The sequence below is a fragment of the Mus caroli genome, unplaced genomic scaffold, assembly GCF_978045245.1.
Source record: "Mus caroli unplaced genomic scaffold, Mus_caroli_1 scaffold_7, whole genome shotgun sequence".
In the NCBI taxonomy this organism is placed as follows: Eukaryota; Metazoa; Chordata; class Mammalia; order Rodentia; family Muridae; genus Mus; species Mus caroli.
Window position 1 is genome coordinate 22,272,119 of NW_028227262.1, and position 26,468 is coordinate 22,298,586.

General features: G+C 44.8%; 2 protein-coding genes across 3 annotated transcripts in view; one reads left to right on the forward strand and one right to left on the reverse strand.

The window, feature by feature from the left end:
• Positions 1–804: 804 nt before the first annotated feature.
• On the reverse strand, positions 805–22,002 carry Akap3 (A-kinase anchoring protein 3). Of its 2 annotated transcripts, none has more exons than XM_021165822.2 (6): positions 21,864–22,002; positions 19,091–19,191; positions 17,817–17,927; positions 14,837–14,932; positions 8,318–10,657; positions 805–1,148 (listed from the first exon to the last, which is right to left on the reverse strand). In XM_021165822.2, the coding sequence occupies exons 4-6, from the start codon at positions 14,930–14,932 to the stop codon at positions 993–995; spliced, it is 2,592 nt and encodes an 863-aa protein (XP_021021481.1). In that variant the 5' UTR covers positions 17,817–17,927; positions 19,091–19,191; positions 21,864–22,002; the 3' UTR covers positions 805–992. The 2 variants fall into 2 exon arrangements, with proteins under 2 accessions (XP_021021481.1, XP_085696001.1); XM_085839875.1 differs by lacking the exon at positions 21,864–22,002 and adding an exon at positions 20,612–20,740.
• Positions 22,003–25,840: 3,838 nt separating this feature from the next.
• Positions 25,841–26,468, forward strand: part of Ndufa9 (NADH:ubiquinone oxidoreductase subunit A9) — a 28,982-nt gene continuing 28,354 nt past the window's right edge. The window contains exon 1 of the mRNA XM_021164891.3: positions 25,841–25,943. Within this exon, the coding sequence (XP_021020550.1) occupies positions 25,895–25,943 (49 nt within the window). The 5' untranslated portion in view covers positions 25,841–25,894. The remainder of the gene's footprint in view (positions 25,944–26,468) is intronic.

A 26,468-nucleotide genomic window follows, 5' to 3' on the forward strand; every position in this document is an offset into this window, starting at 1 on the left:
CCACACCTGGGCTGTCGTAGACATGCCTTGCCCACCAATCAATACATAATTAAATGTAGTTTAGATTGAACTAGATGTAATCCTCCTGCCTCCACTGCCCAAGTGTGAAAATTGTGAGCCTGCACCCACACACAGCGCTGAGAACTCAACTGTAGAACCAATTTTTTCTTTTTTCTTTTTTTTTTTTTTTTTGCCACTGGGATGAAACTAGGATCTCACTGGCTCCATCTGCCACACCAACCACCCCGAGGCTGCTTCAACTAAACCTTGAACTGTGGTACAGTTGGCTGTGGCAGGGGTTGTGCAGCTTGGGCAGATGGGACACTGGGTCACACCACAACACGAGTAAATGATGCTGACTGGCTGTGAAAAACTGTTTCAAGCCGGGTGTGGTGGCGCACGCCTTTAATCCCAGCACTCGGGAGGCAGAGGCAGGCGGATTTCTGAGTTCGAGGCCAGCCTGGTCTACAGAGTGAGTTCCAGGACAGCCAGGGCTATACAGAGAAACCCTGTCTCGAAAAACCAAAAAAAAAAAACAAAAAACAAAAACAAACAAACAAAAAAAAAACTGTTTCACGGTTGTTGTGGCTCTAAAGGATGGAAATGAAGTAAAATAAGCCCAGTTGTGGCTTATTTTAAGGGAACAGTTAAGTCATCTCACTGTTAGGGACAACATGGAACCCAGTGGATGACTGGCCGCTCTTCTCTGCCTCTGTCCTCGCCCTCCTCCGTCTGACCGCTTTCTCAGGGAGATTGCGGCGGTCTTACCTTTCCAACAAACACAAGCCACACTTACGCTGCCCTTTAACTGTAATCTTTTAATTTATGTCCTTGCTCGCATGGACAAGAAAATCTGCAAAATCCAGTGAGTAGCGTTAGATGGCGTGTCTAGTGTGGGTGGTATGGAGGGGACTTTAGGGCTCTGTGGGGCATGGATGGGGGCTGAGGGGGCGGGGACTCGGCCCGCTGAGGGAACTCAGGGTAGGCCCCAATCACAGGTTTGCCATCAGCCAGTCCAGCAGCTGCAGCCGCGTGACATTTCCCACTGCTTCATCCAGCTGTCGCTCCTTCTCATACCTCAGCACCGACTGCAGAACCTCCCCGACGCTGCGGCCTTTCTCCACGGCAGTGGCTGAGAGCTGAAGTAGCTGTGGAGAGCAGAGAGAAGGTGATGGAGGAGCAGAGAAGCCCAATCCAGACCAGGAGAGGCCTGCAGACCTGGGACCAAGGAGCCACCCCACCCGGGGAAGCTGAAGGAGGCGGGACTCGGTGAAGACAAACCTTCAGGGATCCACGTCGCTAAGGCTGGTCTCAAAGGGTTGATCTTCTTGCCTCTACCTCCCAAGGGCTACCTCTCACTCCAAACAAATGGATTTTAATTTTTAGGGTACACAGATTATAGCTAGCACCTTGTGCATGCTTAGCACTTAGCCCCAGCCCAAGAAGAGTTCAAGCTAAGGAAGTTGCTCTCATCATCCACAGTACAAACATGTTAGCATTGCCGTGTTGGTGATGCAGAGTGTGACGCTCACTGAGTCCAATCCACCTACTTTCCCCTTGAAGATGGTGCTTCCAAGTGAGCATTTATCAACACTGCTCTTGTCCCCCAACAGTTCTAAGATTCTGTGCTCACCCCAATATACAACAGTCTCCATTTGTGATGACTTGTATTGATTGGGAACTAGCCAAGATCTAGAACCACTTTGAAATCAAAGCTTAGGGTCACTGAGGTGTGCAGACCCCTGACTGTGGGCAGCAGTGTTCCCGAGGCTAGAGTCTCACACAGAAAGTAAAGAAGGAAGCTAGCTGGGCACAAATGGAGGTCACGTGACTGACCACAGGATGCTGCTGCCATCAGTTCCTCACCATGCAGGACTGACCGCACTCCAGAACTGTGGGCCAAAATAAGCCCTCTCTCCCTAAGCTCACTTGTCAGCTACTGTGTCACTCACAGCAAGAGGACAGGTCAGTAGCACACCTCTGTTGCCCTAAGACCAACCTGGGTCTTAGGGGATTGTTCCCATACACCTCAGAGCCCTAGAGTGTTAGAGCTGGAGGTACAACAGGGCTCCATCTCACCTCAGGAGATGGTGCCTGGAAAAGCAAAGGGGTCTGCCTGAGTGAGGCTCATGGGAAGTCACAGAGCAAACTCACATCCTGGACTCAGAAGCTCAGGTTTAGTTCTCTTCCCAAGCATACAATGAGAATGGCTGAAGCAGACATCCAGCCATGTGCACAGAGCACTGCCATTCCCCTGATACCCTGAGGGGACCAAACCTCCTCCAGGCATAATTTGTACATCCTGTCTTCACTGAAGAAATGCATAGAAAGTATAGGTCATGGCCCCAACCATGAGCTTTTCCAGAAATCAAAATTCCCACAACAGAAATTGAAGTAAGTGTTCTTGAAATGAGCAAGACAAAGTTTTGCTGGATGTGGCGATGCTTGCTTGGAATTCCAGGAGGTAGAGGGAGGAGCATTTCTTTGAGATTGTGGCAGCATGTTCTACGAGGTGAGGGCCAGCTTAGTTAACCAGTTTTCAGAAAACAAAGAACGAAACAAGCCAGCCTCGTGTGCAGGCTTGTCATCTCAGTTATCAGGAAGGCCGAGGAGGACTACTACAAGTTCAAAGCCACCTGGGCTACACAGGGAGTGCAGAGCCAACTGAGTGACTCAGGGAGCTTCAGACCCAAGTGAAGTATTGCGGTGGTGGTACAGGTACATGGCCCTGTGTTCCACCCCCAGTTCAGGTGCAGGACAATGTTTTGTAAAGAAGAAAGAGGTATAAAGGAAAGCCAAGTAGAAATTTGAGGGCTAAAAAATTCCATTAAATACATAAACTAAGAGGGCATCAGATGGAGAAGACATGATAAGCAGAAGTCAGGGCTTATGAACATGACTCAAAGGTTTAACCTTCCTATCCTCAAGGTCCTAACTCATGTACACACATGGGGAAAAAAGGAGAAAGACCACGGCTGACCAGAAGAGAAAGGCCAAATCAGAATTCCTCATGCAGCAGAAATACACCCCAGGAATGAAGGCTAAATAAAAAACATTTTCAGATGGGTTTGCCTAAGTGGGTGCTGCACCCTGGGTTTGATCTCTAGCACAAACAGAAGAGAACTCCTTTCCAGCATGTGTGTTCTAGAAGAATCACTAGAGGACCACATTAGCCCAAGGCAATTGGAGGCCGAGTAAGAGAAGCTGTGACTGTCAGTACAAATGGGTGACTGTCCTTTTACTCCTAAAAACAGGAGTTAACGCAGATGCCTGGACCACAGAGTAACACATCTTAAAGAAAACAAACCAATTAAGACAGCCCCTGAATTATCACAATAGAGAAATGCAAATGGAACATTGGAAAACGTTCAGATAAACCATAAGGAGGCAGAAAGGGAGAAGCAGAAGGACAACCACAGCTAGAGCAAGCGGCTCTAGCACTATGACCAGCTGACCTCTTAGTGAAGTGGCCGGAAAATTCATAGGGGCCAGGTACCCACGGGCCTTTCGAGAGTAAGTCAGAAACACCCACACATCCTTGGGTGAAGGGTTATATTTAGTTCCCTTCCTAACAGGTATGCAAAACCCACCCATAGGTGGAGCAGTAACTCAGTGGGAGAGTACCTGCCCAGTGTGTGTGGAGCTGTGGATTTAATTCCCAGCACTGAGAAAACAAAACCACACAAACACAAAGGACCAACATCAACACACAAGGCACACACAGACACAAGACAAGGAGGAAGGTTTGTGTGACCTTAGCATGGGCCAGCTCTGTCAGTACTGTTTCCTTCACAGGGTCACTGTTCTTCACTGTAAGGTTGCCCTATGCTTTCTAGGGTGTTGAATTATATCCTTGGCCTTCTGCCACACTAGCAACTGTCTTCCCCACTGTGACAGTCAAAGGTCTCCAGACTTTGGCGAGTGTCCTCTGGTGACAAAACTGCATGCAGTCAAGAATCACTGGAAAGGACTGGGGTAGAATGCCTTGCCTAGCATATGAGGCTCAATTCGAGCACAACAAAGACACAGAAAAGCAACACTAGTTGGACAGAAAGTGTTCATATCATTAGATAAGACATAAAAAGCATACAACTTTAGTACCCTGAGGTAGAGGCAGGAGGATCAGAAGTCAGAGTCAACCTTAGCTACATATGCAATGAGACTATAACATGAAGACAAGGATCACACAGGAAAAAAAGCTAATCAGATAATTCATCATAAATAATGTTTGCTCTTTTAAAAGATGATTCACACAGAGCAAACACTTGAGAGTTGTGTCTGACAAAGGACTTGTTTCTAGAACCTAGAACCCTTGAGTGGAGATGTTTGGCTCAACTGGTAGAGCGTTTGTCGACCATGCACAAAGCCCTGCATTCAGTTCATGCACCACATAACTGGGCATGGTGCCACACACCTGTAAACCAGCACTACTGGAGCCTAACACATACTCAGCAGGAGGATCAGAGGTTCAAGGCTAGCCTCAGCAATAGAGAGAATGGGCAGCCTGGGCTCCATGAGACTCTGTCTTAAAAATCAGGCAAGCCAATCTCATCTCTGAACAAGGGAAGGAAACACTGTCATCAGGATGTGGGCAAGAGATCTGTCAACATCTTTAGTCATTTGAATTTATGCTTATTAAATCAATTCACAATGATCTATCACTATGACTCCTACAGTAAATGAAAAACATGTTGAGGAGAATGGGGGGGGGGAGTGGAGACCCACCTAAATGGCTACTTTGGGAAGTCATCTCCTCCTCCTCCTCCTCCTCTTCCTCATCTTAATTCAAGGTCTCACAATATGGCCCAGGATAGTCTCCAGCTCACTATGTAGCTCATCGTCCCTCAGTAGGAGGGGGTAATATAGATATAACCAGGGAAGACCAGTGCTGTGGTTTGAATGTGAATGTGTTCGTAGGAGCCCATGGTGGGATCCTTGGTCATCGGATGGTAGTGTTGTTGTGGAAGGCTGTGGAACCTTTAGAAGATGAGCATTGCTGAGAGAACTGAGTCACAGGGAAGGCACTTCAGTTTCCTAGGCTGCCTCCACTTCCTGCCTGCCTGCAGACACATGTGAGTAGCTTCCTCACTCCTGCCTCTATGCCTTCTCTGCAGCGAGAGGCTGTGCCCCTCGGACACTGTAAGGTACAGTGACCCACTCCTTCCTTCCATTGCTTTTTGCCAGGTATTTAGTCACAGCTGTGAAAAAGACTAATTCAACTAACTACCTGCAACACTGGTGCAGACAGACAGGGAGTGCTCAGTCTTAGGGGATGTTTTAAAATTCGCAAGACTACAACAGAGTCAGCCATTGACCTATAAACAGATAGACAATTCAATGGCACAGAATAGAAAGATCAGAAAGAATCAGGTAGAAGCCAGTGAGGGGTGGGGGAATGTCAACAAAAACCCATATCTCTACCTTCTAAAATACCTCAAAGTACTAAAAGAAAACCCAAAGCAAAACCAGAAAATAGGAAAAACTGTCTTAAATTAGATTAAATTGTATACAGTGAAATCAAAAGAAAACCCCAGAGACTCAGAGGCTGCAGCAGGAGGGTCTCTCCAGTTAGAGACCAGCCTGGACTACACAGAGAACCTAAGGCTAGCCTAAGCTACATAGCAAGACCCTGTTTCAAAGAACAAATTAAAAAGCAAAAACAGAACAACATTATAAAAACTCTATGTTGCAGAATAGGTACATTTACAGTGTATGCATCTATGTAAGTTATATGTATGCATGGGTATTCTATCTTAAGTATGTGTGCATGTATATTCTATGAGGACATGTGTATATCACATACATGTGTGCATGTATGTATATGTATGCATGTGTTTCTCTCGTGTGTACATTTGAACTATATCACATGTATTGTATATATAAATTATGTTAAATTGTTGCATGTATATTCTGCCACTTATAAATGCATATAACCACTTGTACTAAAAAAGACATAGGTATACATTAGCTCTACATGTACATACATATATATTTCTGGAAGAACACCCCAGGAATAGATGTGTCTGGCTTTTCTGCGGGGAGGGCAATAGAGAAATAATCTGATGAGGAGACAACTGTTTTCAGTGTTCAATCTTTTTAAATTTTGGGTTTTGATCTTGCATCTACATGACCTATTAAAAATAAATTCTATGGTGTTGAAAGCAGATGGGTTCCTAAGTACCTCAGCCTTAGCTTCAGTGAGCTGCATTAACATGATGCTATTCGCATGCATCAGTGCCTTTCCAAAAGAACAACAGTTGGTTTCAGCTAGTTTCTTTGTTGTACGCATTATTTAACTGTTCTAACATGGAGAAGTCAAATGCTGCTGACCATCCCTCCTCCTGGCCCTTCAGTGGAATAAGGGGAGGGTATATTTTTCTCCAGAATTAACGAAGCTGTGTAAAGGGTCTATAAGTCTATTGTCCTATTTGTCTGCAAATACATTACAGAACTTTAGTTCAGAATCCATCAGCAGAATGAGTTGTGTATGCTATGTTTGGTGGGTTGGAAAGATGGGTACAAATAGAAGCTTTTCATACACTGCACATGGAGGCTGCGCTTGCTTTTAGCTTATTTATTCATCTAAAATATTTGCTAAAATATACTCTCCCTTCCTCCTGCTGACCACTGTGGACCAAAATAATTGTGGTATATGAAGTGGAAACACTGAAAGACACGGAGTTTGCTAGGGTCCCAGTGTCAGATCTAGAAGATGATAGATAACTGACTTACTTGACATTTTCCTGACTGTCAGACAAACATGGTAAACCCATTACCAAGACTATCTGCAGACATATCAGCTGGGTATATTGCTAAAGATGAAGGCTGTGTCCTAGTAGGTCAGGAAGGAGGCTGCCAGTGAAGACGCTCTATGATGCCTTTTGAGTAACAACTGTCGCCTTGCCCAGACCAGGAGTGATGTCCTGCCGGAAGTTAAGCTCAGTCTGGTTTAGGACTGATGGAACCTAGTCTGCACACGTGATCCTTATCTTCCCAGTTCTGAGGGTTATTAACCCAATTTATTAAAAGAGAAAGCCCTTGCCCTCCATGTCTTCTGGGCCCCACGTTTCTTCCCGTGTCACTGATTCTCCACTCTAGAGATTCTAGTACTGGTCTTTCTCTCTGGGGATTGTCACAGGAAGTTTGCCCTTGATTTTCTTGGATGCCCTGAAACACTGTAGATCAATTAGGATAAACTGATCCTAAGAACCAAAGGAAATATTGTCTGGCCTCAATATAAGACGGATGATAGGAAAATTTGGCCAAAGCTGGAAGCTTAAGTTAAATGCATACTACAGTGGGGTCTGTTCTGGAGGCAAACGGGAAAGTGGTGCGAAATGCCTTATGTGCAAGCCTACACGGCTTCATCAGGTAAGAGTTATGGCAAAGAGAAGGCCCCAAAGAAAACCCATAGTCTTAGATAATCTCCATCTCCATTCAAACTCTACTCTTCAAATGAGAAACAACAGAACAAAGGGATCAGAAGATGTACCTCCTCCAACTCCTCCTCGGAGTTCCACTCTATGCCTACATTTTCCCCAAGTCACCAGAAAGAAGGAAGCCAGCCCTGAGGAGCGCAGGAAGAGTGAGGCCTTCCACTGACATCCTATCTCATACCTCTCTCATACATACACCACTCCCTCAAGACAAGTGCCTGGCCCTGTGGAGATAATCCACATTTACACCCTGTTTTCAATCACAGACTTCCAAAATGCAAGGTGGGGCTTGGGAAGGAACACAGATTTAGCAGTAAGTTTCAGACCTTAACTTTAGTCCTGAATTTTGACTCCCTGTTGTGCCCCTGGGGAAAAACAGGGGCGCTGGGAGAAAGCTAAAAAGTGGCAGATTTGTTAACGTCAGTAAGTCCAACAGCCCGGTACATAGGTTGATCCAGATCAAGAGCTCAGTGACTACAACTAGTTAGCAGAGAGCCACAGGCACAGAATCATGATAAAAAGCAAGCAAACAAAAAAGTCAGCCCCAGGCGCAGCCTTTTGTCTGATTCCTATAGAGTCTCCTGGAGAATTTTAATTGGTGCTTCTGGCACAACAAATAAATGCAGAAATGCAGAAGACACCATCTCTCCTTCCCTCTCTTGGTGTGTTTCTGGTTGTTTGTGATCTAATCTCAGCTTACTCTTACCTCTGCTGAAAGGCCTAGTCTTCAAGTTCTGTCTGGTTCTCCCTTCCCTATAGCTGGGTTCTCATTCAGAAAAACACACAGACCCTAAGCCCCACACCAACCCATAGGAAAGCTTTCTGGTGGGGGTTCCTAAGCACCACGCCAACCCACGGGAAAGCCTTCTGGAGTTTCTCACCTTCTCCTGGATTCCTTCATCGTCACCAGCAAAGTACAAAATAGGGACATTGAGCTCTGAGGCAGCCACCCACTGAAGGACAGCTTGCAGCTGCTTGTTCTGAACGGTGTCAGCCAGATTGTGGTTGCTGACGATCACCTTGGGGATTTCACAGCCCTCGGGGGGCTGTCCTGACAAACCTCTCAGTTCATTATGGATGGCGAGGTAGGCGTTCTGCAGGAGGGCTTCAGCTGTCCCAGTACCCTTGACTGGTAGGCACTCATATAAGTTATCTGGGAAGGCAGAATTTGGCCGGCTGGCGTCCCCACACTTTTCCTCTCCCAGCTCTGACAGGGGAGAGTCACAGGACTTGGCAATAATGAGGCATAACTTCATCACCGAGTCCATCAGGTGCTCCACCATCTGCCCATTCATACAGTTGTCTAGCTGGTTGGCAACCATCTTGGTTAGCCCAGATAAGGCACCACCAGTGGCCTCCTCATCCTCACAGAATTTTGGGGCAGGCGGGGTAATAGGCCTTTCACATGGAGTCATAGGCCTTTCACACGGATTGATCTCTTCTTCCTGAGTGTTCTGCTCATGCACATTGGATTCACAGTTACGGCTACTCTTGAATATGGTCTCGCTGAGTAAGTTCCGGATAAAATTGAAGATGACACTCATCAGATCTTTCTTTTCTGTTTGTTCTTGGTCACATATCTTGTGGGGAGGAGACTTAAGTTTGCACTCATCGTGAACTACAGGAGGAGGTGGTGGCTTGTTGGTGGGAAAATTGGTGCTGGCAGCAGCTTCCAGGAAGCTCTGAGCATCCATCTTTCCTCCCTGTGCCAGGTGATACTGAATCAGAAGCAGGGCGGATACAATCAGGTCCTTGGCCCAGGAGTCTGAGTCACACATAAAATTTGCAAAATTCTCTGGTGGCTGAGGTTGGTGAGGAAGGTTTGCCTCACAAGGATCTGGGCACTCAAAGGAGACCTCCTGTGGAGCATTACCCTGTTTTGCGGCACGCTCCAAGCCAGGAGATTTTTGCTGACTCTTGTGCCACATGTGCAGTCCCTCCTTAATAATATGCTCACCCAGAGTTTCGGCACATGTCTTCTCTTTCTCTAGTTTGCATGTAGAAAACAAATTTTCTTTCAGCTTTGATTCTGACTTCATCGCAAAGTTCAAATTTGAGAGCTTTGGGTCACCAGACCGTGATTTCGTGGAGATAAGGGAGTAACTCTCCGACTTGTCCCTGGCTCTCCGGATGTTCTCAGGGAATTTCTTGGCAAACATCACATTGTATAGCTTGCCCAGCATGGCATCCATGATATCTGTGGCCTTTTGGCTTCCATGAGAAAAAAAACTTCGTTTCACGGCCGAGACAAAGTCTGTGTCAGTCATGAGGCTTCCCGTGACGCCGTGGAGGTTCTTCATGAAGGAGTCGATGAGGTCGGAGACAACCTCCTTTGCATGCTTCATCAGCACCTTCTTCAGCAGAATCGTGGCGATGGTTGTGTCCTTCACCTGGATCTTCAGCGTCTTCATGATGGAGACCATCATGTCAGACACCACGCTGTTGGCATAGGTCATGATCCCTTGACTGATAGAGTTTGAAAAGTCATCAGGCCTGTTGTCGGGGCTGGTCCTGAACAGTTTTCGATCTCCGGGTAAGGACCTCCCACCCTCCTTGGCATCTCCTGCATTCCGAGACTCAAACACTTCCTTATAGAAGAAAGACTTCTTAGTGCCGGGCTTGTCGTCTGGACACTTGCCTTCCTTTGTGCTCTCCTTGATCTTCAGAGTGCTCGTGTATCTTAGACCAGGGGCCTGTGATGACCCCAAGGCCCTGTCTCCAGAGCCGGGAGCTTTGTCACCGGCAATGTTCTTGGAACATGCGGTGACTGTCTCGTTCACGAGCTCAGAGGCTACTGTACTCAAGCTTTTGTGGGGTGTGGGCTCATCCCCCATATACAATGACTGATGGACACATTTGTTTTCAGTGCCGTGGATCTTCTCATTGATCTCCTTTCGGGCCATGGCGATCACTAGGTTTGTGAGGCGGTTGGCATAGAAGGAAACTTCGTCTATGGAACCCCCATTACCAACATGGGCAATGAGGCCCTGGGAAGGGTTCTCCTTGTGAGACATCTCAAAATGCAATCTTCCTGGACTGCCCTTGTTGGTGGTATTGTAATAATCAACACAGAAACCTTTTCGTTGGTCCACTGGGTAAGCCACTTCCTCCACAAATGATGACTCTCCAGGCTTGAACCTCGAGTCCTGGAAGCCTGCTGTACTTTTCTCCAGGTCTTTGCGGAGCCAGCTGAGCACTCGGACAGGATCTGTTGATGTGTCCTGAAAAGCAGACATGGTTTCACCCAGTTGTAACACAGCAAAGATACAAGACACACAGGACAACCGCAGAGGCCAGCTGACTCCAGCATCTTAATAAAAGCCATTCATATTTACTGAACATTTACTATAGACCAGACACACCACTTTAAGGCTACCATCCTAAGTGTTGCTTGCTTCTCTTGCTTTCTTCATTTTACTAAGGCCAGAATCAAAGAACAAGATTAAGTTAAGTTAGTTGTTTGAAATTTTAAGATTACTTAGGGATGAAGCTAGAATCCCAACCAAGCCATCTACTCTGAAGCCCATGTTCTCAGATGCTATATTAGGCCACTCCCATGGTTCCTGACCTCAACATCCTGAAGCTCACAGGGTGTTCACATCGGTAATGCGCTGGTACTGGGGTGCCTCACTGTTTCTGAGCTCTGTCTGCTGGGGTTTGTGTGGGAGTGTGTGTTGTCCTTGTTTTGTTTTGTTTTTTTCCCTTTTTTTCAAGGTAGGTTTTCTCTGTGTAGCCATAGCTATCTGCAAACTCACAGTAATCTGCCTGTATCTGTCTCCTGATAGCTGCGGTTAAAGGCCCTGTCACCCTTATGCGGGTATCTGTTGTTTTTAAATTTATGTCTATTATTATATTTTCAGGAAAAATGGGAAAATTGTACCTAATTATTTGATACAGCAAAATCTTGACATGCTAAGTGGTTCCCCATGACTAACCAACATTAATGAATTGATTTATAATTGGGGATTAATAACTTTGAGTGACTAGTTTTGTGCAGGTACAAACTCTCTGATGGACACGAGCTCTGATAAGCACATACATATTTATATGTCTACTTACTGTAATCTATATGTGGCAAAAACTTTAAACCTAAGTATGGCACCATGTACATCTGTATGCTTCCTTTGCTATCAAATGTAAAGAACTCTGAAATCTAGGAATGACCACAAATATGGCCCATTTAAAAGAGAATAGTGTTTTAGTATAAAATCGCTAGTATGTCAGGAAACTACTAGTTTCTTATGAAAGTGAAAGTTACTAGCTATAGGGCACGAGAGATGACTCAGTAGTTAAGAGTACCTGTCCTTTCAAAGGTCCTGGGTTTGATTCCTAGTGCTAAAGACTCAAGATGGTCACAACTGTCTATAACCCTGATGCCTCTGTAGGCATCAGGCACGTGCCAGGTGCACAGAAAAAAAAAACCCATATATGTAAAATAAAAATACTTAAGATGTCTCTGGCTACTGTTTGTTCCATAGCAGTAATTTAAAATTTTTTCTTTGTGTGCATGTGTATGTGTGTGTGTGTGTGTGTGTGTGTGTGTGTACATGCATACAGGTGCCTGCAGAGGCCAGAAAAGGTGTTAGATCTAAATGTCCTTAGGCCTGCTGCAGACAGTGTCTCACACTTGATTTCTTTATCTCAGGGTGCAGTCAGCTTCCTCATAAGGACTCCCAGTCCAGCTGATGTAATGAAGCGGCCAGGCTAACATGGATGTGACAAGTCTCATGGCTCAGTCAGCAGAATTCTTATCCAAGTGGAATGGAAGAGACTTGTTGAAAAAAAAAATCCTGTACGTCACTATAAAACTATAGACTGTCTATAATCTATGTCTAAACGCAAAGTATTCTCTATAGCCTTCCACACTATGTGATTCTGATTCTTGGGATGCTATGTTGCAACTCTGTAGGCTACGGGTATTGATGGAAACACAAAATCATCTGAGTGCCTCAGAGACTAAGGACTCCCATTTCTCTTCTGTCAGAGTCCACTGCTCCTACAGCCTCCCTCTTTTTACACAATAGCATCCTGATCTGTGTGGAAGACTGTCAATCGTCAAATCATCTTTTCGCCTTTCAAAACTAAACAATGCTTCACGCCCATGGAGAAGAACACTAGGAGATGAATAGGTTTAGTTTTCTCTGCTCAGAGATTATGGTCCCACAGCTTACTTTAGGGAACTGTGAACTCAGTCCTGGTTCCCTCTTCCATAGCTAGCTCATTAAGCATATTTAATCCAGCCTTTTCCATTTCCACTTCCAGAGTGCAGGAGTCACAAGGTATATCACTATGCCCTGCTGGAAATGACCCTGTGGTAAAATGACCCTGTGTGAAATGACCCTGCACGAAATGCTTGACATGAAACACATATAACAATTATTCTTCAGAAAATCCATTTGCCAAATGACCCCAAACAGTTTCTTATTAATGTCCAATGGCTACTTACTTAACCTCAAATGCCAGCCTGATACCAATTATACTTACATCTTAAATTATATTTAAGGTTTACACTGTTTTCTAAGAAGTGGAAAGGTCCACCACAGCAGAACTCATCTTTTTGGATGTCCTAGGGTACTTCTTGCTTAGTGAAAGGTGATGGGGTTTTCTTTGTTCAGTTTGCATTTTGCTTCTCTACATGAAAGGTCAAGGGTGTATAAAGCATCTGAGGCAGGCAGTTTGGGGCTCTTTAGCAATTTGATATGAGTGTCTGTACTTCTTGGGAAGATTTCTCAGGGTTTTGGCTCCTATTGGTAAGAAAATAGAGTTGGTATAAACTCAGATAGGCACGTAACATTACATGTTAGTCTTCTGAGTAAGGATATAGTAATGAATGCACTGCGCTACGGAGCCTTTTCGTTTTGAGTTACAGTGTGCATGTGTGCTTGTGTGTATGGGTATGCACCTGCATGGATGTGCAGAGGACGACAACCTGTGGGAGTCACTTCTCGCCTTTCACCCTTTCGGCATGTGGGTCTGGGACATGGGCACAGGTCATCAGGCCTGGTGGCAAGCATCTGTTCCCTTTGAGCCATCTCACTGGCCCAAGACCTCCATAAAGAATTCTGCCCAATGTATGTGTATGTTTCTGGAGTTAGATGCTACTGTCTGTGCTAGTCAGTTATGGTCATTCACTGCAAACTCTTCATCCTTTGTGATTCTGGGACTGGGTCCTTTAAGCATCTCTCTGGGCAGTGGCCTTCATCAGTAGGGAACAGTACATGACTGTGAGGGGGTAAAAAGGGCTATGCCATGGACCATCTGTGCCCAAACAGCCTGAATGAGGGCTCTTGGGAGGTTCAGCTTGATGTCTACTTTCTACCCTTCTAGAATCCTGCAGCCTTTCCCTTGTGTCTTTCAACGGTATACAGCCTTTCCTCAGGAAACAATTTTAAAGTGTCAAACCATAGGGTGGCTTTTAATTTCTTATTGTTCCCCAACCCCAGGTATTAAATATGAAGCATTTAATAGATGCTTACTGGATGCCCAAGGTGCAGAGGCACTATCACTGAGTGTTTAGACTTCTTGGCATCTTAAGCTATCCTGAATTTCAGGAATTCTTTCTGATGTACTTTGGAGACATTTATGTATATTTTTTACAATGACTGACTAGTTGGAAGCACAGTTTATTTGACAACATTTGTGTGGAGGTCAAAGGGCAAGTTTCCTTGGTTGGTTTTCTTCTTCCACCATGTGTGTTCCATGGATTGAACTCAAATCATCAGGCTTGATGGTGAGCCCTTCACACACTGAGCCATCTCAACAGCCCAGAGACAGTTATTTCTAAGCTGCAGTTGTTTAAAGCTTAAAATTCTGTCATTGTAACATATACATTTTATTAATCATAGCATATTTCTCACACTAACTAGCAAATGCAGGCTCACAGTCAGAAGCACACACTACTCTTACAAAGGAGCAGAGCCTGTTCCCAGCATTCACAGGGTCTCTCACAACTGGCTGCAGCCTTAGGTTCCAGGGAATTGCATACCCTTTTCTGGTCTCTGGGATACCTGAACACACATGCACAAGCCATGCCCCAGGAACACATAATCAAAGAGTAAAACATTGCCGGGTGTGGTGGCACATGCCTTTAATCCTAGCACTTGGGAGGCAGAGGCAGGCGAATTTCTGAATTCAAGGCCAGCCTGGTCTACACATGAGTTCCAGGACAGCCAGGGCTACGCAGAGAAACCCTGTCTCAAAAAAACCAAAAAAAAAAAAAAAAAAAAGAAAAAAAGAGTAAAATATCAGACATCATGAACAGCAGAATTTGTTAGGGTAAACTGGGAAGTTTTTGTTCTACATGAGCTCATTTTAGTCATCTTCAAAACAAATAAAAGAATAAATAATTTGATGACAGTCCAAATGTCCCTAACTAGTGCTGCTGAGGAAGGTCACCTTACCATTTTCCAGTCTTGGTGTTGGTTGTCTCCAGGTGAATAGACACCAACTTTGCAAACGCCACTTTGACTTTGTAACCAGTCAACCCTATCCGCCATCTGGTAGTATTAAAAAGAAATAAGAAAAGTCATCAAAAGGTTACATGAATAGAAGGAGAAATAACGAGAAAGAAAGAGATACAGGTAGCAAGAGCCATGCTTTCCGGAGACCTGTCCAAAGTATGACTTAAACCCCACTCAACTGCAGCTCTCCAGCCTCAGCTCTCACCGACAGCATGATCCTCACAAGGTTTTATCACTAGAGTTTACTGTGGTTTTGAATATGCTTGGCCCAAGGAGTGGCACCATTAGGAGGTGTGGCCTTGTTGATGTCACTGTAGGGGTGGGCAATGAGACCCTCCTCCTCCTCCTCCTAAACACATGGGAGCCAGTCTGCTCCTGGCTTTCTTTGGATGAAGATATAGAACTCTCAGTTCCTTCTCTAGCTTCATGCCTGCCTGGACACTGCCTTCCTGTTATGATGACAATGGACTAAACAAGCCAGCCCCAATGAAATGTTGTTCTTTATGAGAGTTGCCTTGGTCATGGTGTTTGTTTACAGCAATGGAAACCTTAACTAAGACAATGATGCTCATGCCCAATATGTGTTCATGCTCAATTATTTCTTAAATACATGAACCACTCAGCGGTGTCCTGCTCTGTTCCCTACCAACCTCCCCCATATCTCGGATTTCCAGTAGGCACTCGCATGTTCTGTCTACATGAGCTATTTTTAATAGGGGAAACCTTTGTTTTCATATATCTCTAGAGCACTCGTTTACATTACTGGTAGATCTTGCTTAAGCTCAGTCTCTCTGCAATAAGCCAATGCTAGGGGGACTTTAGTCTCCACAGGTCAGGGTTCAGGATGTAGGGATGACTTGGCTAATGTGTTCTTTCACGGCCCTCGTAACTTTGCTCTGTTCTCTTTTTGTAGCAGTCCTCTGGATGGCATCCTCTTCAGAAGGCACCTGCCCTGACCACCTCTAACTATTCCTTCAGCCGCCAGTCACCAGCCTCACACTTGTTTATACTTGCATTTTCATTGTCCCCAGCTCAGAATCCTTAATCCAAATCCTCCTTTGTCTTGAGTCTCATCCACTTTTCAAAACCTTCATTCTACATTGTAGTCTTTGAAAAGCTTGGCCAAGCAGCACAGCAACTGTCTACCTGGAGTGGCAGGAAGGCTCTCTTTGCCCTCACTTTCTTTTCCCATGGCCAATCTCCCCCTCCCCTAGACTTCACCCTCAAAGTCTCTGGACTTATTACAAACTCTACTCCCATTTATACCTCTCAATGGGGAAAAATTATGAAGGCACACCTCCTACCCCCCGCCGCACATACAATGTCCTGACATTCTCACAAAACAGATCCATATCTTTACATTTGGGTTCCAGCAGAATACTGGTTTAAAATTCCATTACAGTAAAGTTCAACATCTCGCTTAGAGCTGAAAAACTTCGAATTAAAAGCCATGGAGGTTCTTGGGGTGGCCATCTGATTAACTGAAAAGGCTATGTTAAAGGACATTGGCAGAGGTGGGGGCATGGCAAAATTAAAACCAACATAAGTCAAAGGAGCACCAAACACATGCTTAATAAAAGTTGAAAAGAAAGGGCTGCTGAGATGGTTCATTTGGGTAAAGGTGTCTGCTGCCAAGTGATGACCTGGATTCAGACCCTGAACTCACATGCTGTAGGGAAACCTGAGTCCCACAAGCTGTCTTCTGACTGTCACACAAATACCATGGCATGTGTGCACCTGCCTCACCACCACACACACACAATAAATAAAAATGTAACAAGAAATAATTAATATTTGCTTACACATATATGGGCATGTTACTATTGCTTTGGAGATTATGGATAATTGTTAAAAGGAAAGTCAGAATATAAAATCATTCAAGAGCTGTTTTCTGTTCTCACAAAGACATACACTTAAGAGTGGAGAAAAACTGAATCTGGGACTGAGGAAGGCCCTGGGTTTGAGTCTTAGTACAGAAGAGAGAGATGAGGGGGTGTGGAGACGAAATATGGCTGGACCTGCTGCAAGTACTGTACATCTGTGATTCCGGTGCTAAGAGAGACCACATGCTCAAGGCAAGCCTGGGCCACATGGCAAGACCCTGTCTCAAAAAAAAAAAAAAAAAAAGTTGAATAGCACTTCTAAAACAAGTTTTTTCATGTGGTTTTTACATTGAGTTAGATTTCCAGACCCCATGTGGTAAAAAGAGATTGACCCCTCCAAGCTGTCTTCTGAGTTCCACATGCATGTACATCATGGCATGTGGTACCCCTCCCCCAATAAACCTTATAAAGGTATCTTATTACGTTCTGGGCGATTCTAATGAGCAATATGGATTGAGAACTCCTGGGCCAGAAGCGAGGGTATGATGGCCATGCTGACTGTCTGCATGACACACCAGGAAGGGGGAACTTAACTGAGGAGTGATTTCCACCAGATTGGCCTGTGGGCAAGTTGGTAGAACATTTTCTAGCTTGGTAACTGACACTGGATGGCCCAGCTCACTGTGTGTGGGTGCCAGGCCTATGGTGTATAAGCAAGGAAAGTGAGCAAGTCTGCAAGCAGCACTCCTCCAGGCGTCTTGGATGGATTCCAACCTGTAAGGCATGTTCTATATTCATGAATCACACCTCTATACAGAATATGCTTGTGTCATGCGGATGAAGAAAAGAATTAACAGTAGTACTGCTATTTGGCCCACGAAAGGCAAGATTTAGTAGCAGCTTGACCTAGAATGTTCCCAGAATAAGATCTGTGAGTGATGGCCTTTCCATCTATTTATTTCACCCAAGTGAGTTGCTTCTGGTAGAGAACAACTACATCAACAGAATCTGTTGCTGTATTCAGGCTACCATCATACTACAATTAAGACAGATACACAGTAAGCATAAGAGAGTAAGGGAATGGCGAGCTTACTTACCCTTATTGAGGATGGGTTTTGAGATACAAGGAAGACTCCGAATGAGCCTTATTGGTGTCTTCACTATCCCTAAGTCTACCCACCCCTCCTGCCATGTAATATATAAGGACTCTGCAAAGAAAGACAGAGAGAAATGACTGAATTTGCACATGGACTTCGCTCTGATCACTGAATGATGATTTTGAGTTCTTATTTTCAGTATACATTCAAGCGAGGGGCACAAAGTGACATGGAGACTTCTGGAGAGTTCTCAGATAACAAATCATTCTACTTTTGGCCAATGGTTTTTTTTGTTTGTTTGTTTTTGGTTTTGTTTTTTTTTTTGTTTTTGGTTTTTCGAGGGCCAATGATTTCTTAAGTGACAATTGTTATTCTCTGCTCTTTTTTTTTTTTTTTTTTTTTTGAGACAGGGTTTCTCTGTATAGCTCTGGCTGTCCTGGAACTCACTTTGTAGACCAGGTTGGCCTCGAACTCAGAAATCCGACTGCCTCTGCCTCCCGAGTGCTGGGATTAAAGGTGTGCGCCACCACGCCCGGCTTTTGAGTGGCTTAATGAATGATGAAAACTGGCTATTCACAAACATACTTCACTAGAAAGCTGAAAGGTAAGCAGGTGGAATGGGGAGAGCCTTAGATTGTTGGATCTGGGGACATATTAGAAGCCTTTTGGGGGGTCTTGAGAGATATGTGTCCTCAAAAAAAGAGTTATAAGCCATGAATCCAATTCAGCTAACTTCCTTAGCCCAGCCCTCCCAAAACATTAATAGAGGACATTAGTGCATTTTAATCTCTTCTTGGGTTATCTACCCAGCATTAACTGCTCATGTGCTCCCAGCATGTTCCTCTAAACCCCATCCTTACTTGAACCCGAGCCACAGTTATCCTGACAAATTTCTTTCTTTTTTCTTTTTTTTTTCTTTTTCTTTTTTTTTTTTTTTTTTGGTTTTTCCAGACAGGGTTTCTCTGTATAGCCCTGGCTGTCCTGGAACTCACTCTGTAGACCAGGCTGGCCTCAAACTCAGAAACCCGCCTGCCTCTGCCCCCCAAGTGCTGGGATTAAAGGAGTGGGCCACCACTGCTCGGCCATGACAAATTTCTTAAGTTCTTAATTGAATGTCCCCACTCCTCCTTCAAAGTCTCCAACATAATTCATTTCACCTTCTCACCCTACCTAACACGTCAACTGTGCACATGTTCTCTCTACTTTATTACATGGTCTTATGAAGACAAAGCAATTTTCTAACTCATCTTGGTATTCCTCACAATAGATAGTACCTTTAACGTTGGTGCTTAGTAATTTTCTGTTGAAAGAGTGAATAGAAAAGTCCTGCCCATTTGTAATTCCAGGCAGCTCATCTTTCTTAAAATTGGAGAACCTGGAACAAAAAGGAAATGGCTTGCTCAAATGAGTCATGACCATAAGGCATGATATTTTAATCTTTTAATAGCCAATGTTTTTTTGACAAATTTACCACAGCAAGTTACTTTATCATTAGATCTTCCTATTCCAGTAATGGTAAGAAATGAACATCCCAAAATGTTTAGTATTCTTTTTATAGAAATTGCTCTCCCTAGTTTAGTATATCTGGCAAATTCTTAGCTGACATATAGTCTAGTGCTTTTTAGTCTATTTTGTGTGTGTGTGTGTGTACAAACACAAAGCTTGTTTTAGTCTGTTAAAACTCCCCAAGTTGTCTGGATCATAGCATAAGCATATACAAAGTTTCTTGCTTTTTTTGTTATTGAGAGAGGGACTCATTAGAGTTCGTGTTGACCTTAACTCACAACATAACTGAGAACGGTTTTGAATTCCTGATTCTGCCACTTCCCACACAAGCACTGCTATAACAGACATGATCTATGAAGCTTTTCAGATTTTTAAATTAATGTACACGTTTCCTACAATAAAGAAAGGATGATCCAAAAGGATTAAGGGAATCAAGTTATAAATGTTTTTATAAATGGAACTGGGTGTGATAGCCCATGCATTTGATCCAAGTATTTAGGAGGCTGAAGCAGAAAGACCGTCCTGATTTCAAGGTCATCCAGAGATACATAGCTAGCCCAGCCTACCCTGAATGATACAGTGTGATGCTGTCACAAAGAAAATCAGAAAGTTATAACCTCCTGGAGTCATAGTGTTATCTATTAAATTGATAGAGGGAAAAAGTCAAATTATAAATGTAACTATTTACCTTTCAATTAATTCACACACTCATCTTACAAACTGGGAAACTGAAGCCCAGAAAAAGAAGAAGAAGAAGACTAGAACCTAATGGGCTTCTTTAGGTATTCAGCCTGGGAGATTTGGCACGTTCTGTGGTCACAAAGGACTGACTGAAATATGTTCCTCAAAAATTCTAATGTGAGCCTGGGGAGATGGCTCAGTGAACAATAATACTTGCTGAATAAGCATAGAGGCCTGAGGTTGAATCTCCAGCACCCAATTCAAAAGCTAAATGTGGCTGTTCACTTGTGCCTGTAACACCAACCCTAAGGGGTGGGCAGAGACAGGATCCTAGGGCTTGCTGGCTTGCTAACTACCAGCCTAGGTGTAGGTTTGCTGAGAGACCCTGCCTGTTCTGAATAAGGCAGCAAGTGATTAAGCAACGCATATTCCTCTGGCCTCTGAACATGGAGGCTTGGGTTCATGTGCCTACACATATCACACACACACACACACACACACACACACACACACACACACCAATGTGAGGGCAGCTGGGGAGGTGGCTCAATCCCAATGGTGCTTGCTATTCAACCTTTAACAACCCAAATTCCATCCCCAGCACTCACCTAACAAGTTGGGTATGGTGGCTCACATCTGTATCTCCACTGCTGGGGTTTACCTAGGCAAACTGGTCAGTAGAGACTCTGACTCGAGTGGAGAGCAACTGATGCAAATACCTGTTATCAGCCTCTGACCTCTCCATGCATGTTCTCTCATGCACATGTGTGTACACACAAACATACATCATACAGATGCCTATGAGACAGCTGGGTGTCATGGGTCATGTTTATAATCTCACCACTTGGGAGGCCGAGGCAGAAAGACAGCAGCAAGTTTGAGATCAGCTTGAACTGCACCGTGAGTTCTAAAAAAGCCTGGGATACAGTTAGGAGGGACAAACAAGATCACAAGATGCCAGTGTGAAAAGGTGGGAGGAGGATGTCAAAGTGATTATTACCTCAAACCAGAGAGAAGTGCAAGCCATGAATACTGGTGGAGAGCTGAGCGAGGCAGGGATGGTTAGGCCTGTTCTACTCCAGGCCACAAGACCACCTGAAGAAATCGCCCCACCCCCACCCCATTTCCTAATTTCTTAAGATGCCTTAACTCATGAAAAAGCTAAATTTTAGGCAGTGTAAACCAGGCTCAGAGGGGGTTCCTGCATATCCTTCATACATTTTGAAGTTTATTCAACCAAATTTTAGTATTCATTTTAATATGGATGAATTACTAGTTGTCTCTAGCCCCTCCTACCACTCCGTCTCTTCTCTCTGTGTCTGAAGCCCTGTAGAAACCCAACAAGTCTTGTTGCTACTTGATAGTTGAATTTCGCACAGCTACAGTTAGCTTACCTGTTCCCAGTGCTCTGCTGCCTAACCACTGCTTCTGTTTAAAGAGCTCTGAGGCTTCAAGTGGGTGAGAATCAGACTCATCTACCAGCATGAATTTACTCAGAGTTCTGGAGAGAAAAGAGCATGTGGAATTAGCCAGACAATACAGCTGGAAAATCCAACAGGCGGGCTGTATTCTACTCTCAACATCACACTTGGAAGGAGTGAATCCCTCAGGCCCACAATAGACTGGTCTGGGATAGCAGGTCAGACCTGTAAGTAACTTTGAACTTGATGTGAAAGGACAGTGGATGGAATGCTGCTGAGGGAATCCATGTAGTCCCACAGGATTCAAAGCAGAAACTAAAACTGGCTGGGCAGAAGCAGGAGGCTGAGTTTGAAATAAAAAATCTGTCCATCACTTCTCCTTTCTAACCACAGGGGACCAGAAAATGGGCTGTTTTCCCAGCCCAATGGGCTTTCCTACCTCTGAAGCTCTGTTATAGTGAACCACAGAAGACTCCAGAATATACTTTTAAAGTCAATGAAGATGCTGGGATGTTCTTACTCAGCTGAAGATCTTGTTTCCCTCCCCAGCCTTCCATGCACCTCCTCCTTGTTGGCACTAGGGAGTGACATCAGAATTGCAGCTAGTGACATCACTGTCTCTATAGCAACCATGTGAGGCTGCCTAAGATGGAGTGCTCAAAGAAAGGGGGCGGGGTAAGAGGAAGGGTGGAAATAAATATACTCTATGGCTCTGACATCCAGTTAGAAGGACTGGCCTTGTTTTCTCCTATTACTTCTGAGTGTTAGACTGAGGTGGGGGAGTATGGGAGGGGAAGCCTTTCCCAATGGATTTCATTTAAAACAGCAGAGTATTATCAACATATCCACTTATCTGACCTGGCTTTCTCCTATTGATTCACTTCCTTGAGTATTTGAGGTGGGTGAATATGGGAGAGAAAATCAAGCCAATGGATTCCATTAAAACAGCAGAGGATTGCCAACAAATTCAGATGGCAGCACAGGAGAGGATCCTGATTCACACTGGCTCGTCCTGAAATTGATGACCTGAACTAACTGTGGGGCTGCATCTCTCTCGTTGTTGCTGCTGGCTTTGTCACTGGCACAAACCACCATGCCTGGCACAAAAACAGTCTAACCAAGGAACAAAGTTCCAACAAAGGTGAAAAACAACACACCACACCCACTCCAAACCAAAAAACCCAAACCAAACCAAACACAAAATCAAAACCAACAAAAACTCGAACAGATTCAAAAGCAACTGGATATTGGTATCCTTCAATAAAGCCATTTGTCAACTATCAACTTTTATTGTTGATCGTTCTCATCTTAGAAAAAAAGTAGGCTTGTTGGCTTCTGCAGCGCCTTTGCAGCTCAGACACTCTGCATCTGTGTACTTCCCTGATGTTTGAAGAGGCAGGCACACTGGCTGGCTGACAGCCCTTTGCAGGTGACCAAGGTCCTTTATATCATTTAGTCACCTGAGCCTATTAATAATCATTTGAGGCAAGCAGCAGGCATCTGTTTCCCAGTTAGGTGTTGAACTGGATAAAATACTCCAGGTATTAAAATTAGTGCTCTTTCAACTATGACACCTTGAGACCAAAAGTGCTTGACTCAGAGTCGGTAAGTGATATACTTACTCCATAGGTTAGGAGGCATGTGCAAAATGGGAATGGGATCTGTCAATTTATCAGAACTTGGAGAGTACCATAATATTTATATCTATCTCAGAACCAGGGGCTAGCAAATTCTGAGCTCTAGTCAAGAAAGAAGAAGGCCAAGAAATGCATGGCAATTGGGCATTACTGAGCTTCAGAGTAAAAGGGCTTCTTTTCTAGTTCAAGTGGATAAATGGCAATTCGCATCAATACTGGGTCAGCTGGGTCCAGAGGTGAAGACCTGCAATCACAGTGTCTCAACTATTCAGGAGAACTGAAGTTCAAGGTCAGCCTCAGCAGTTTAGGGAAACACTGTCTCAAAATAAAAAGGGGCCGGGCAGTGGTGGTGCCTTTAATCCCAGCACTTGGGAGGCAGAGGCAGGTGGATTTCTGAGTTCAAGGCCAGCCTGGTCTACAGAGTTCCAGGACAGCCAGGGCTACACAGAGAAACCCTATCTCGAAAAAAACAAAAACAAAAACAAAAAAACAAAAACAAAAAAAAGGGAACTACAGCAGGGGGTATACAGGCCTTCTTATCCTAGTCACAAGCAGTTCCTACTCATTACTAGATAGCTGCCTTTCTCAGCAATGCACTTTCCTCCTGGAGATGAACAATGAACACTTCTACCACTAAGCATGGGAAAATGACCAAGTTGAGAATGACTCCGCCAAACTAGGCAGTTTATTGATAAATCTAAGGTATGTTTCATAGGGTTACTCCCCTCAAAGGGGACAAGAGGTAGTTTATAATGGAGTCAAATATGGATAGCCAACTCAAGGTTACCCCAAATTCCATTGTCCAACAGTGAAAAGTTCTTGTAGTAACAGAACAAAGAGAATTACAAGTAAACACTTGTCAAATCCATGTGTAGAAGCATCAGGTGGGCAAGTTCTAATAAATCAGGAAACACCTGAGATGTGTGGACCTTAAAGGCTATCTGATGATAGTCTCAGCTTCTGGGTTAGTAGCAGCTATCGATCCCCTTAAAAATCCCAAAGGGTTTCAGCCCAAAGAGGACAGGGGTACCACAGGAAGACCAACAAAGTCAACTACCCTGAACCCTACATATGTAGCAGATGTGCAGCTTGGTCTTCATATGGTTTCCCCAACTAGAGACCTGTCCTTGAATCTGCTGCCTGCCTGTAGATCCCATGCCCCTAACTGGGCTGTCTTGGCCTTGTCTGGCCTCGGTGAGGTGAGAAAGGATGTGCCTGCAGTGACTAGATGTGTGGGGGCAGGGGGTGATACTCAGAGGGGAACTCCCCCTTCTCAAAGGAGAAGGGGAGAATGGGGGTAGGATCTTCGTGAGGGGGAACTGGGAGGAGAAAGGGGAGGGGACAGACATTGGGATGTAAAGTGAATATTAAAACGTTTTCAGGTGATGGTCACAAAGACGTTAGGGCACACACAAAGGTATGGATAATAAATGGCTATTTAGAGGGCTAAGGATAGCCCAGGGTAATCTTGGATCTGCAACACTCCTTTCTCTTTTATTGTTATTATTACACTTCTAATCAATTAATCAGCCTTTCTAGAATGTTCAGAACTTGCAGCTTCTTTCTGGGAACTTCAGTTTGCAAGTCCATGTCTTTTACTCAGGTGTATCTAGAGGATGACTGGAATCAAGTTTTTTAATTTTATTAAAATGAGACAAGGTCACCTAGGCTGGCCTGATGAATCTCCCTATCTTCCTGTCTCTGTCTCCCAAGAGCTGGGGTTACAGGCATGGACCACCAGAGCCTGAAAAAAGATTTTAAAATGCAAATCGTTCTATTTTCTCAGAACATTCCAAGGCTCCAGGTGAATCTTTCCAGAACAACACAGATTCTCAAAGAGGCCCAGTTTAAAAAATAGCTGCTCTGGGTAAAGCCACCAGCAATTTTTCCATAAGAAAAATATGTTGAATGTCAAGCATAGCATGCGATTTTATATCACATTTCAGGAGATTCACGTTTCAAAACCATTTCTAAATCTCCGGATCAGCCCAGGGCGGTGACTCCTACCTGAAGCAGAGCTGTACCACAAGTTCGAAGCCAACTAGGACTTCAAAGGGAGACCTTGTCTCAAAAATTCCAAAAATAGAACTTCCCGTTTCATAATTCAGTTAGTGATGAGTGTGCTTCAATAAACAAAATTCAAGACCGAACAAACACATATACACCAGCCAATCAAATTCACGACACAGAGACGGATCACCGCGTTGGAAAAGGTGGTCAGAAGTCCCTGGTGAGGTCATCTATGAGCGGAATTGAATTGGTGCAGACATCTAAGTATGCATTCTATGAAAGGGGACAGTGAACACTAACGCCCTGCAAAAGGATGTTCCTGGCGGCGTTGGCGTGCGAGGGGCTTGGGGTGGGGGCGCCTCTGCATTTCTATTTAACTCCCCCACTTGTACACTGTACGCAGACCCTATTACACCTTTTTCCTCCCTGCAACTCCTTGAGTGCAGGGGCACCCTTCCTTCTTACCCCTGCAGAGCTGTCTGACTCTTTCTGGTAATAGCCCATAGAAAGAGGGTCTTTGAAAGCTGGCTATTTTGCATGCCCTTGAGTCAGTCCCTGGTTAACTCTGAAATGCAGATTCCCCGGAAATATCAGGTGGTCTTCACAACCCATTCCAAAACCGGGACTGTATTTTCCCCTGCCTTCTCCTCCTCTTTTTCTTTTTCTCGCCTCTGCTTTTACTCCCAGTCTCTCTTATCAACCATCAACCTGCCACTTCCGTTCCCAGTTGGCGTCTGCGCAGAGAGGTCCTTGAGATACCATTTGACCCCGCGTTGTTGCCGTAGTTGGCGGAAGCACCGGCCGTGAGGCATTGTGGGAGAAGATGGCGGCCGCCATCCGCTTTCGGGTTGTTAGAGCGCTTCCAATGTCACGTAAGTGTCACCGGGGACCGGGTCTTGGGGTTGCATTCCGCGACGGGAACATGACTTTTCTTCCTCATACTCTTGGCTCATGTGTGAAACTGCACTCGGGAAGGGGACGGAGAGCTGGAGGAGCTTGGAGGGACGAGGAGAACCCGGACACTGACAGGTTCGAGATAGTACGTGGATTGTGGGGAAGGTTGCGGTCCAAGAGAATACTTATCCAGGGGAAAGGGGGCTTGGACGGCAGGACATCGATTGACTTCATGGCGGTGATCGCATTGGAAATCAGAATCCGCGCCACAGATGTCATGACGGTTGAGGCGGTAGGGTCTGCAGCAGCGAGAGATGGTTGTGGAGAGTCGGGAGCTGGGTGGAAAGAAAAGCGAAGGACCGCTTAGAATTTGTCAGCGTTGTTTATTTACTCTTCTGTCGTGATTGAATGTGTTCATAGTCCTCAAATCGAAACCATGCATTTGCTCCTGCAGATCAAGGGAGGCAAAGCATTCAGTCGTTACACTTCACGGCCCTTCCACT